Below are 14404 nucleotides of genomic sequence, written 5' to 3' on the forward strand. Positions count from 1 at the left end.
GATTGGGCATCCCTGCTATAGTATGATATTATTTATGCATTTTTAGGACACAAACGATAGACTGATATTATTTATACATTTTAGGACACATACTATTGAATATTATTTATACATTTTAAGATACATACTACAGTATGATATTATTTATAAGATTTTAGGACACATACTATAGTATGATATTATTTATACCTTTTTAGGACACATACTATAGTATGATATTATTTAGACGTTTTTAAGACACATACTATAGTAGGACAGATACTATAGTATAGTATTTTTCCATATTTAAGACACATACTGTTGTATGATTTTTTTATACATTTTAAGGACACATAGCATAGTATGACTATTTTTTTTTATTTACATTTTTAAGACATACTGAAGTATGTCACGTAAGCTTGGCATGAATGAATCCATGGTTTGGCACTGGAGACGGCAACGGGAAGAACTCATTCAAGCCAGCTTCACTCGGGGATGATGACAGCAACACAGTCAGCGACACTGACATCACCACAGAAAAGGTTTGTGACGAAGCTCTTCTGAGGTTGTTCAACTCCGACACTGAAGAAGAGGACTTTATTGGCTTTAGTGCGCAAGAGGAAGATGAGAGCAAATTACTTCTTCTGGTAGGCAAGTGTGTTTTATTTTCTAACCAGGCATGTTTTGTGTGCAGTTTTTATTTTCTAATCATCCAGGGCTTATTAATGCTGTGTCAGCGCTGTTCTTTTCTTCTAAACATGCAAATTACCGGTAATAACGTGTCAGTGCTTTTTTTATTTTATAATCATCCAGAAATATGAATGCTATCAGTGCTGTTTTCTTTTCGAAACTTGCAGGCACGTTCACCCGTGTTTAAAATTCATTTTGTTGAGTTAAAACAACAACAAAAAACCTCCGTGTAGCGTCTTTCTGTCTAATTATCCTATGTTATGGCCGTACATGCGCTGTGCGCCGGAGACCTGCATGTGGCTGCTGCGCCGCGGCTTGTATTTGAGTGCGGCGTGTGTGTAGAAAACCCTTTTTTTTTGTTGGTGCGGCTTATATTGAAGTGTGCTCTATAGTCCGGAAATTACGGTACTATAATATGATATTATTTATATATTTTTAAGACACACACTATAATATATAATTTATACATTTTTAGGACACTTACTATAGTATAGTCCTGGCCATGGAACACTGGACCAGCTCCATACCCTTAGGGGGATCCTGAAGGGTGCGTGGGAATTTGCCCAACCAGTCTACATGTGTTTTGTGGATTTGGAGAAGGCGTTTGACCGCGTCCCTCGGGAGGCCCTGTGGGGGGTACTCCGGGAGTACGGGGTACCAGGCCCTCCAATACGGGCTGTTAGGTCCCTGTATGACCGGTGTCAGAGCTTGGTCTGCATTGCCATTAGTAAGTCGGGCTCACTCCCAGTGAGAGTTGGACTCCGCCAAGGCTGCCCTTTGTCACCGATTTTGTTCATAACCTTTATGGACAGGATTTCCAGGTGCAGCCAAGGTGTGGAGGGCATCCGTTTTGGTGGCCTGAGGATCAGGTCTCTGCTTTTTGCAGAGGATGTGGTCCTGTTGGCTTCATCAGAACGTGATCTTCAGCTTTCACTGGAGCGGTTCGCAGCCGAGTGTGAAGCAGCTGGGATGAGAATCAGTTCCTCTAAATCTGAGACCATGGTCTTGATTCGAAAAAGGGTAGAATGCCTTCTCCGGGTCAGGGATGAGGTCCTGCCCCAAGTGGAGGAGTTTAAGTATCTCGGGGTCTTGTTCACGAGTGAGGGAAAACTGGAGCGTGAGATCGATAGGCGGATTGGTGCTGCATCTGCAGTGATGTGGGTGTTGTACCGGTACAATATAGCTCATCACCACCTGTGTGTGAATAAGTGATTGTGTTGTAAAGCACCTTGGGGGGTTTCAGGATTCTATAAGGTGCTATATAAAATGCAGACCATTTCACATACTATAGAATGATAATGTCTAGATCACAAACTATAGTATGATATTTGTATGCATTTTAGTACACATACTAAAGTATGGCTATTTTATAAATGTTAGTACACATATATGTTTTACATTTTTGGGACATATACTATAGTATATTTTTATACATTGTAGTACACATACTAAAGTATGATAATTTAAATTCAGTTTTAGGGCACAGTTATGATATCTTTAATACATTTTTGGAGCACATTCTTTAGTATGATTATTAATTTGGCTGTAGTATAATATAGTTTTATACATTGTTAGCACACATAATGTAGTATGTATAGCACAAATGGATCTAATCATCCACTTGTGGTCGCCGTGTCAACAAACTGGACTGGAAGTAGGTTGCTTTTTTCATGCAAAAGAATTTAGGTTGATACTACTTAATTATCCTTTTAATATAATTTCAGAACACACACTGGTATGCTAGCCTGGCAAGCCATCACTGTCTCTCTGTATATGTTTACATATGTGTAAAGAAAAGCAGATGTCCTAATAGTCCTAAGATGATTCCAAAGCCATTTCAAAATAATCTGTCATCGTTCACTCACGGTAACATCCTGCTTTTACCAAGCCGCCAGAGGCTGTGATTGGCAGGCCACAAGACTGGTCAGGCCTCTGAGGCTCCTCTGGAGCGTTGCTTGACCGACGTGCTGAGCAGATTCATTTTGCTTCTGCTCCAGTCTACTTGTAGTTGTGATGTGAATCTCTAGTTTCTCTTATTCGAGTAGTTTAGTGGCTTTCATTGTTTTTTTTCCCCCCGCTGAGGTCAGGATTAAAACAAAAAGAACAAACCACCTTGAGGGTTTCTGGGAGCTGCTGAAAATGTCCTGATCTTTGTTGTATTGAAGCAACATCCTTGAGTTTCAGCCCTCGATGTTGGAGCGAAGGTCAGCCTGAATGTCGGCGAAAACCAGCCCAGCATCTTTATAAGGATCGTTTGATTTTTCTCGTGAGCTTCTGCCGAGACTCGTCCTCCTCGTGCCCTTTCGTTCCCTCGTTTCCTGCTCCTTCAGCTCTGAAATGAAACGAGTCAGGGCAGCAGAAGGAAGAAAACCTCCAGCAAACGCTGCTGTTATATAGTAATTTATTAATTTTGGCGAATGTCGTCTGAAGGGCAATGTACAGCTTTGACCATAATACAATACAGTAAATTACAACATTTACAGGTGCAGCTGGTTTATACATCAAACAGGTGAACGTGGTTGAACACAGGCACTGGAGACAGAACGAGTTCTCTTCAGCCCGTTTTCACCTCGCTTACGGGAACGCCCTTCTGAGCGTCGAGGCGATCTAAAGCTCAGAGGAAAATCAAAGTTTGCACCCATCCTGGGATAGAAAAAGTGCTAATTTAGCTTCATGGAGACTTAAAGAAAAACATGAATTTTTCTGCCAGGATGCAAATAAAAGTAACGAGATGATGAACAAAAAGTGAACTCATCTGTAACCTGAGTTACCTTTTTTGGGATTTATCGTTGCTAGGTATTAATAAAAAAGTTAATTCAGATAAACAACTAAAGTTAAAACCAGTTAATGTAGAATAAGTGAGTCTTTAATATTTAATAGTGCCACTTAGAAATAATAAATAAACAGATGTATAAATAAACAAGCAGGCAAGCAAACATCAACAAACACGTTTCTTCCTCCAGTATAAATGTATCTGGTGTTTGAGTTTGTGAAGGTTTTGAAAAACAGTCTGATAGAAGTTATTTCTCCCGTAGGAACAGTGTGAAGGTTCAGCAGGTTAGCGTGGTCGGACCCGACGCTCCGGTTCGGTAAGTAATCGTTCCTCTCGGGCTTCGTCTTCGCACCGTGAAAAAATACATCTTTTTTTAAACTCTTAAAATTATCCTTTACTTGATGTTTTCAGTTGATGTGCTTTAATGTCTGGGGGGGGGGGGGGGGGGGGGGGGACAGCTGAACGTCGAGGCTAAAGCACAGTGGCGTTGTGGCCCTCCATCCGAGGCAGCCTCGGGTCCTGCACCGTTCCCATGGTAACCAGCAGCGGGCGGCTGTCCTCGGAAACACCCGACCGGCCCAGAGCCATCGGACTGGGCTTGGAGGCCCCCCGCTGGAGGGCTGCTGAGGCCGGTAGTGGGGGGCTGGTGTTCCTGTGGGCGGTGTTGTGAGGCAGGCCCTGCTCCTGGTATCCATAGCCGATGTTCCCACACGGGAACCGTCTCAGTCTGTAGAGCGGAACCGGGGTCAGAGCTGTGGAATCTAAAAGCAGAGGCGACTGGGCAGCAGGGGGGGGTGGTGGCGGTAGCAGCGGCCTGCAGAGATCCTGCTGCTGCTGGTGGTGCAGCAGCTGCAGGTGGTGCTGATACTGCTGGTGCTGGAGGCCCAGTGCCCCCGCCACCTCAGCCACTGTCCGGCCCACCTGCTCCTGCCCCTCCCCCGGCACCCTAGCGGTGCTGCCACCTGGCCCGCCCACGCCACCCTGCCTCTGCTGCTGCTTCCGCTGCTGCTGCAGGAACCAGGAGCCGTAGGTGGGGTTCCACAGACTGGTGCTTTTCCCGTTGGGGCCCTCTTTCTCCTGGGGGTGGCCCTGAGCGAAGGCCAGGTTAACGTGCCCTCCCTCTGAGCTCGGCTGGCTGGCGACATGTGGCGCCTTGGCAGTGAGTGAGGCGGGGGCGGCAGCAGAGGTGACAGTGTTAGTGGTCGTTATGGCAACAGATGTGTGTGTGTGGGGCTGGTGGATGCATGTCTGAGGCTGAACCGATGGCTGTGCTTTCGTCTCCGGTGCCACATGCCCCGCCCCCCTTCTGTCTTCTCCTGGGTAGGATGGGGGCGGAGGGGGCACCTCCCCATCAGGCACCGGGGCTTTCACCGTCACCACTGGAGCCGAGGGGTCATCTGGGTGAACAGGAACTTGCTCCTCCTCCTCAGGAACAGGTCCGTACTCCACAGGCAGCAGCGTGGTTACCACATCAGGGTCCTGAAACAGGGAGGTCTCTTCAGCTGCGACCATCGGTGGATCAAAACCAAAACACCTGAAAGTGCCAGGACTCACCTGTAAGCAGTAGTCGATTCTCTCCAGTATGGTGGAGAAGTTGGGCCGGTCTTCAGGCTGGTGCTGCCAGCTCTGAGTCATGATCCGATAGCTGGAAAACACGGAGCAGGAAGCCGTTACCACAGAGCCTCTCCAGATCACTCTCACCCGTTTATTTAACAAATGAAGAAGAAGAAGAAGATATCATTTCTAGAGCGCCTCTCAAGTTAAAAATCACGAGGCGCTTCAATGCCAGCGAGCTGCTCTTTAATAGCTGTCCTGGTTGTTTCATGCGGAACTGAAGCGTGACCTTCAGTGGAGGATGGAGATTACTCAGAGGTCATGTAGCATCTGATCCAGGTTCCTCTGGGAAACCACGACAGGTCAGTTTCAACAATAATAAGTAAAACATGCGGCTAACTCCCTCTTTCATCAGAGAAGTTTTAAAACGACTGAATCTTCTGGATTCTGCTGGTGAGGTCAATAAAAGTGGGTGGGGTCTGTCGAAACAAACTCACGGTAATGTTTGAACAGGTCACTTAGCCGCTAATTTGTTAGCCATAAATATTGACCAGTCAGAGGACTACTTCCTTGAAACTCCGCCCACTGGCAGCTACATCCTGTTCTAATGAATCCAGCCTCTGGGATCAGATCCACTGTTGCAGAACTCAGGTTTATGGTTTTAAACTCACTTTGTCGCCTTTGATCAGTGATAAGGACACGCTTAGGGTCACCAGCACTTACACAGGTCCAGGACAGTTCTTTGGTGGGTCCATCCGTCCTCCGTTGGTGACAAACTCCAGAACTTCCTGGTTACTGCGACTCGGATACGGCATGTATCCCAGAGAGAAGATTTCCCACAGCAGCACCCCAAACGACCTGCGGGGGGGGGGGGGGGGGGGGGGGGGGGATTAGAGACAGATTAACTCAGAAATCACAGACGTTGTCGAAACGTGCAGAATTCCCACCAGGTGTCTGTTTTGGAGGTGAAGATTCCCTCCATGAAGGCCTCAGGTGGCATCCACTTCACAGGCAACATGGCCCGCCCCCCCTTCCTGTAGTAGCTTGCCCTACACACACACACACACACACACACACACACACACACACACACACACACACACACACACACACACACACACACACACACACACAGAGAGAGAGAGAGCTCTAAATGAGCACCAGTTGCATTCATCATAATCAGCAGTAAAGTCAGCAACCATCTGAGAACTTCCCGTTCCCAATCCTAGGTTTGTCGTCGGAATGCCGATCACATCAAGCAGGAATGTGAGACGAGCTGCAGCTGTTCCAGGTTAGTGAGATAAACACACGAGCTAAACTTCCTAAGACCGAGTCCTGAAAGAAACCCCAACGCTTGTGCCGAGAGGCCTGATGAGACGTGCAGCAGCCTCGCCGACTAAACAACAATAAAATGTTTATTTACATCAAAGCGGCTTTTTTAGGTTACTGTAACTCACATTTATTTCATTACAAATTCAGGTGGGAAGATTAAACAAGCTTCCTGGTGTGAACTGGAGGTAAATAATCATAATTAAGTTTAACTGGAGCTGCAGCTGTGGGTCTTCAGGGGCTCGGCAAGCAGAGATGAATATGGATGTTCAGTCAGCTCAAATATATTCTATTAACGGGGAAATACGGACTTCTGTTATTGGCCGTGGACGCTCCCCGAGAGGGAAAAGAGTCTGTTTATCTAGGAGCTCCAGTGTTCTTGTGGCCACAGCATCCATCTTCTGTAATTCTAATAAAAAGTCAAACATTATTTAATAACATTCGCTTTTTATGTTTTTGGTTTAACTTAATCAGAGCTCCTGTCTGTCTCACCCACCCTCTGCAGCTTCCGTACCAGACGGTGATACGGGGCACCGCCGGTCTAGTAAACAGCTCTTTACTGACTTTTAACAGTGAATTGTCCCAAATCTTTTGGATGAGACGTTTGTCAGCAGTCAGCCGCTTCTGGCCTTAAGTGTGTTTGATCCCAAACTCTAGCAGATAAAACCCGAACACGCAGCTGTGACATTAACGTCGTCCTGGCTCCTCACTGGGACACCCGTCCGCGTGATGACTCCCATGTCTCCTGTCACCCAGCAGAAGCAGTAAAAATAACCCACCATCAGCCTCCTGGCATCGTCTCCATAACAACCAGCCTCCCTGTGATTATCAGACGAGAGATAATAAAATCCTGACACCATGTCTCCGGGCTGGGAGATAAAAGCAGAAATCGCAGTAAAGCCACCTGAAAAACTGGCATTAGCAATTAAACCAAGGTGTGTGTGTGTGTGTGACTTTGCTGTTCGGCTCTTTCCTCCAACACGCCGGTGATGTTGGTACAGCGGGACGCTGTCGCATATTTCCCCTGATGGTTCTGCTGAGTCGGACTCATTTAAACGGTGTCACGTTAAAACTGTGTTCTCTATAATTTCAGAGTGATGAGATGCTGGCGGGCTGCAGACGTGACGAGGGACAGAAGAGCCACTTTCACCAGTAAGCCCAGTATCACCGAGCTAACGGCTAATTTTGTTAGCGGGAAGACAAGAGAACAATCTCTGGATTCTCGTTGTAGTCTCCCGGCAGTCGTGTTAACGGGACAGAGCTTAATAAAATTAGTCCCAGTGACATCAGCGTCCGCTTCTGACGCTGCCGTAGAATAATCCTGTAATCCTAATCTGAAACCCCGGAGCTGTACCTGTAAATGTCTCGAGCCATCCCGAAGTCTCCGATCTTGGCCACCCGGCCGGGCCCTTTGCAGGTCAGGAGGCAGTTTCGAGCTGCGATGTCCCTGGACAGAAAAGGTAGAAGTAGCGTAAGCAGGTGTACAAACGAGGTTTACTCAAGTCTCCCAACAAATGGCTTACAGATTAAACTAATCCAAGGCTCAGGTACGTGTTTTCTTCTCTAAACTTTCTCCTAAAATGTGGACGAGGTCAAAGAATGCATGAAACATCTGGAATGTGGTTTAGATCTGCTGCTTTAGTCATCATGGACGATTGGAGGAACAGGTAAAGGTGCGACAGATAATTACGTCAGCTTAAAGCAACAATCAGGAGTGTTTTTATCCAACAGCGCCATCTAGAGGCTCACAGACGTATTGCACCTTCAGCCGTTCGGATACGAAGTCACACACAAACGTTTTTAAAGGGTTTCACGGTAAATATATTCCACCTGCACGATCAGAAAAACGTAAGTTATTAATGTTTCATGGCTCGTCGCCCAAACAACCCCAGAGGTTCAGTTTCAGCCAATAAAAACGACGCGTTGGGAGAAATCTTCCCTTCCAGCGGGATGATTGAGATGGATCCGTTTTCATCTGAATGACTAATGAAGGACGAAGAGCGTCACTCTGAGGAAGTGTGACGTAAAGGATGCTTCACCTCTGAGAAGAACCACTACGAGGCGCTAAATATAAACCCGAGTCTTTGTTCTGCAGCGGCTGAGAAGCGTCTGTGAACCCGTGTTGCTCCCCGACGAGGACGGCGCCGAAGGCCGAGCAGACTCTGCAGGACTTACTCCAGTAAAACCGGATCCATGGTCCACCGGCCGCTGTAAAGACAAACCTGCTTCACACCTGCTTTCTCATTAAAGGACGAGACAGGAAATGAAATAAGCACAACGCTGAAGCAAAGAGAAACACCAAAGCTGGACTCACACGAGCACATCAGCCAGTAAATCCTGGGGGAAGCGCGGCGTTTCCTTAAACTGTCTCCATTCGTTCACCGCCCTTTACTCGACCTCAAGTAAACACACCTCCATAAAACTCAATAAGCCTCGAGGACAGCGCTAGAGACCGTTTTAATGCACGTCTGAAGGCAGAAGATGGGGTTGTGTGGAATATTTTAAGCCTCCAGTAAAGACTCGGACATTAGACAGATTGACTGAGCTTTACTGTGGCACTTAGGGCCAAACAAGCTTTAACGGGCTCCATTTGTCAGCAGCTAATCCTGAGGAGCCTCCACAGAAAGGCAGATGGACTTAAATTGTCTCGGTGCAAAAGTGGAACCGGCATTGGTCAGAGTTAGTTCTCATCTCAGAAGATTTCAGAGACAAGTTCAGGTGAGGATTCAGATTCCTCCCGTCCGCCCTCCACCTGCCTTCGTAAACACCCACATGCTCTCCGACTTGTGGTCTGGAGACGCCGACCGTAAAAACACGAGCCGCTGCCCTGGTGCTAAAGGCGTGATGCAGAGACAGGAAGCGTGTGGAGACCGTATGTCCCCGTTGGACGGAAGCATGAACAGATGGAGGCCTACCTGTAGGGATGGGTACCTTTGACATTTGAATCGATCCGGTACTGATTCCCGGTACCTAGGAATCAATACCGGTACTTAACGGTACCAATTTTGATACTTTTAGTGTTTATTATTTTAATTCTCTTTTATAATTAAATATATATTTTTCTCAACATATAACCATAGTTGATAAATATCACGATAAATAACATACAACTGTTTGTATTTTAACATCGTCCTTGTAGTTTTATAAGCTGATAATTAAACTGAAGCAAACATCTTTACTGTGAACTAAATTTACTGTGTATCTTCATTCCTTTTTCTTTTGATTTTTCCTACTGGGAAGTTAGAATTTCCGAGGAGAAAGTGAACGCACCATTAGCTGATAACAACGGTGGCAATGGAAGCGAACTTATCAAGCTAACGTTATCTTAAACAGTATATTTAGCTGCTGGAGCAGATTAAAACGATGATGCCTCACACTGAGATCGTTGTCGCTGGTTTCATCTACACCCAATCACCCGTCGCATTTAGTAAAGTGAAGCCAAACTTTAGAGCGCGTTCATGTTCTTCTAGTCGGAAATTCGGAGTTCCGAGGAGAAAGCGAACGCACTATTAGCGGAACGGAAGCTAACATATCAAGCTAACGTTATCTTAAACATTTTATTTACCTACCGGAGCAGATTAAGATGAGGATTTCTCACTTAGATCGTTGTATGTCGCTGGTTTCATCATCACCCAGTTACCCATCACATTTAGTGAAGCGGACCCAAGCTTTAGCGTGCGTTCTTTCTACCATGCTGCTCTGTTTACAACTCGCTCGCAGCGACCGACGACAACGCTCTTGCGCATGCGCAGCTGTCTAGGCAAGTTCTCGTTATGAAGGACGGGTACCGAAACGAGGCACCGTTTCAAATGACGTGAATCGTTGCTCAGTCGGTACTATGGAATTCAGTCAGTACCTTAAAAAGTACCCAATTCTGTACCCATCGCTACCTACCTGTGTATAAACTGGTTCTCCTCTAAATACTGGCAGCCTTTAGAGATGTCTCTGGCCACATTAAGGAGGTCCACCATGGTCAGGCTGGACGGCTGGTCCTAAAGCATCAGAGGAAACAGAGTTACCCAGAACATCTGAGTTCAGACCTGCGTTCATGTGCTCCAGGCGTTACGATGGAGGACGTTGGTGTGAATGTCCATCAGACAGGTTGACAGTGAAAAAAGCTCCACCAGTATCTACTCGGTGTGCTTAGAAACACAGAAAACCTCCTTAGATTCCAGCCGCTTATCCGAGGTTGGGGGAAAGCTCGGACATCCCTCCTGGCAACATGCTCCAGCTTTTCCTGGAGGATCCCGATCCCAGCGGAGGAATGCCCGAACCCCTTTTGAGAATAATCCTGAGGTTTCTGACAAAGACCGGGTGTAGCTGCCTGGAGCACCAACATCTATGAAGATCTATTCCAGTGTTTAAAACCTCGAACGTGGGAGAAAAACACGTTTATAGAGTTGAATCTGTGCTGATGGTTTTAGCAAGCAAACAGAAAACCTTTCTTCTCTCTAAAACCGTGGAAATCACGCAGCTCAGGTCACCGTGGAGAAACATCTCACCAGCCGGGGTCGGGTCTCCCTCAGGAAAGACTTGAGGTCTCCCCCGGTCATGAGCTCCAGCAGGATGAACCTGGGCATGGCCTGCAGGCTGACTCCGATGCAACGCACGATGTTCTGGTGGTTGAACTTGCTGCGGGGTTAGAGACGCCGGTTATAAACGATTAACGACGATGAAGGTGGATCAGAACGGTTCTTACCTGATAATCAGAGCCTCCATGAGGAAGTCCAGCTCATCTTGTTCAGAGCAAACTTCCGGAAGGGTCTGGTGAACAAGGACGATGTTTATATGGAGTCGCTTTTCCAGACAGAACAACCCGAGCTGGTTGGGACTCACCTTCACAGCCACCTGCAGCGGACTGGGTTCTCCTGGGATTCCTACAGCCAGGCCTTCATAGACCTCCCCAAAAGCACCGTGACCCAGGCCTCTGCAGAGCAAACACACACACCTGTCACAAACACACACACACACGTCATCCTTACACCAAATACAAAAAAATATTTCAGCAGGCAGCTGGTCCAGCGAGGAGCAGCGGTCATTGGCTGTTCATCTGCTCCTACATCGAAGGTTTCCAACCATCTGGTCTCTCGTGTCAATCGAGGAAAAGTTTGCTCTAAACACACGGCTGTCGTTTTATTGCCCGGCTAAAATTAAATGTAGGAGTCAGAAAACACAAACTGGATTATCTGACAGCAGAGTTTCTGTTTGTGAAACAATAACAGATATTTGAACGTGTTCTGAAGCAAAAGTACAGAAGAAAGAGTAAAATAGTCCTTCAGTCCATCTTCTCTTTTCATCGCACCGAGTTCTTCCCGACTCGGATTGATGGAATTTGTCTTTCTAAAGTTTTTTCTTGATGCTTTTTATCTGAGACCTGAGGATGTCATCATACCAGGGGTGACCCTGAGGGTGAGGGTTAGAAGGTCACACACACACACACACACACACACGCACACACGTTGGTCTCCCGTCAGGGGTTGGTCCACACAAACCCATAGACAAGTGCACGCACGCACACGCACGCACGCACGCACACACACACACGTTGGTCTCCCGTCAGGGGTTGGTCCACACAAACCCATAAAGACAAGTGCACGCACGCACACGAACGCACGCACGCACACACACACACACGTTGGTCTCCCGTCAGGGGTTGGTCCACACAAACCCATAGACAAGTGCACGCACGCACGCGCACGCACGCGCACACACACACACACACACACACACACACGTTGGTCTCCCGTCAGGGGTTGGTCCACACACACACACACACACACTCACTCACACACACACACACACACACACACACACACACACACACACACACACACACACACACACACACACACACACACACACACACACACTCACCTGGTGAGAGAGATGTTGCGGCGCGGCACCTCCTTTAGGTCGCTGACCGACGCCGTCTTGCCGGCGAAGCAGTAGTTGGGGTTGTAGTCGGTCATGATGGTGGAGGCCCGCAGCTTGCTCAGCTTACAGTCCGGACTCTGCAGCTCCAGCTGAATGGACTGCAGCTCCGTGTGTTTACGGCGGTACACTGGCGGGAAGCAAATGAACTTCAACACAAACTCACAGAGCCCAGAGCCTCTAAAGGTGTGTTCTCTACTGAGGATTGATTATTAATGTCTGAGACCCCCCCCCCCCCCCCCCCCATCTTTAAGACACTACCATTTAAATCCTACATGCTCACAATAAACACAGATCCTGAATAAATAAACCACTTCTCCTCCTCCTCAGTATTACTCACACACACACACGCATGCACACACACACTAGTGGCAGGGAGAATTATCTGTGTGTGTTCAGGTGTGTGTAGGAGAGTTGTTTATTTACAAAGTGCTGTCTAATGTATGAGCGCCGTCAGCTGACGGCTGAGCAGCTATCCATCACCTGCACTTTTCATTCTTCACACACTCGGTCCTTGTTTTTCTCCACCTCCTCAACAAATGAGTGTGTGTGTGTGTGTGTGGGAAATGATGGCTCAATGACTGTGTAGGTCTGGTTGTTATTGGCTGGATCCTTTATCAGTCTGAAGGGAACCAGGATGGAGATAAAGAGCATTCTTCCATTGAGAAGAAGCAAAAACATGTAAATATTGATGGTTTATGAGCAGCTAAAGTCCCGGTGAGGTGATAAAACTACGTAATCCACCTGACGGACGACATGATGTAAAACAATGTTTTGTCCTTGAAGGTAAAACAGAACAAAAGGCAGATAAACAGCTTTAAAAAGATGAAATGATGCTGGACGGCTTGATTTCTACTTCTGCAGCGGTCCGGTCATATGAGGACAAGCTCACTGATGCATGATGGGAAATGAGGGCTGATCCAGCAAGAGCCGACTGACGTTAAAGCCTCATGGTTCTGGTCTAATTCAGGCTTTTTCTTATTTTAATCTCAGTATCACTTCCTTTGTAGGGTTTATTGTTCTGTTGAACCTTCTGGGCCACCGTACGAAATAAGTCCAGAAGTATATTCATCATGTGACAGCCCCACCCCCGGCCAGAACCTCACATCTACAGTGGCGTTTTGATGTCACTGAGAAGAAGGAAGTGCAGACGCAAGTAGAGAAAGCGTCTGTTAAAACATCCTCTGATGTATGAAGTCACAGCTGTGCATTATGGGTAGTGCAGTTCTTTGCTCCAGTGCTGGTTTAGTTGGTTCTGACTGATCTACTCACTGATCATGACTCCGGACACGGCCAGCAGCAGGGCGGCGATCAGGGCCGAGGTGCCCACCGACAGACCCAGAGCCAGGTGGGAGAGACTCGGCTGTGGAGGCAGCAGCGACACGTCTACGAGACAACAGGAAACAGCAGCGTGACACGGTGGTTATCTCCCCCGGAGGAGCATTAGCATTCGCTCTGCCCACTTCATTAACACCGTGAAAGCGACGGCACAACGGTGCTGAGGAGCCGCGACGGCTGGTGCATGTAAATACCCTCTCACCCTGTTGAACAGAGGAACCGATCTGCAAACCAACCAGATCAGATGGAAACTCTGACCTTTTCTGACCTGAAATCATTACCCACGTCAGGTCTGCTCTCTGGGGGTTATTAAGATAGCACCGAGACCACAACAAAAACCTTATTTTGATTCCAATCACAGAGAAACTCTCGGCCATATTAATTATTCTCGGCCACGTCCATGAATGTGTCATTTATCTCAGGCCAGCTTCACAAAAACCTGATTTTCCCTCCCGCTGACGTGAAATCAGCGTTTAAATGTAGTTTTAGCTGTTTAACGGTCATCGCTGCCAGCTCAGCGGCACCTGCTGGTTCTGATGAGACGGTTTTCCCAGACCTGAAGCGTTGATGCAGGAGACGCCGTCCGGAGCCAGGATCAGCTCCTCGTCACAGTAACAGGTGACGCCATCTTTGCTCTCGTGGCATTCGCCGCTTTCACAGTGGCTGCAGTTCTGAACGGGGCTGATGATGACCTCACCGTCTCCCTCCATGGCTGCAGGTAACACACACACACACACACACACACACACACACACACACGGTTTAACACACTTTAAAGGTCAGCTAGAATCTATTCCTACTTGTTTTAAT

General features: G+C 47.3%; 1 protein-coding gene across 1 annotated transcript in view; it reads right to left on the bottom strand.

Moving 5' to 3' along the window:
* Positions 1-3056: 3056 nt before the first annotated feature.
* Positions 3057-14404, bottom strand: part of alk (ALK receptor tyrosine kinase) — a gene marked incomplete in the record, with an annotated part of 374845 nt that continues 363497 nt past the window's right edge. Inside the window, 12 exon segments of the mRNA XM_070547101.1 lie at positions 3057-4921; positions 4997-5087; positions 5720-5854; positions 5944-6045; positions 7680-7772; positions 10220-10317; positions 10828-10957; positions 11025-11089; positions 11162-11252; positions 12200-12386; positions 13529-13642; positions 14151-14306. Of these exon segments, the coding sequence (XP_070403202.1) occupies positions 3914-4921; positions 4997-5087; positions 5720-5854; positions 5944-6045; positions 7680-7772; positions 10220-10317; positions 10828-10957; positions 11025-11089; positions 11162-11252; positions 12200-12386; positions 13529-13642; positions 14151-14306 (2270 nt within the window).

This window comes from Nothobranchius furzeri, chromosome 18, assembly GCF_043380555.1.
Source record: "Nothobranchius furzeri strain GRZ-AD chromosome 18, NfurGRZ-RIMD1, whole genome shotgun sequence".
NCBI lineage: Eukaryota > Metazoa > Chordata > Actinopteri > Cyprinodontiformes > Nothobranchiidae > Nothobranchius > Nothobranchius furzeri.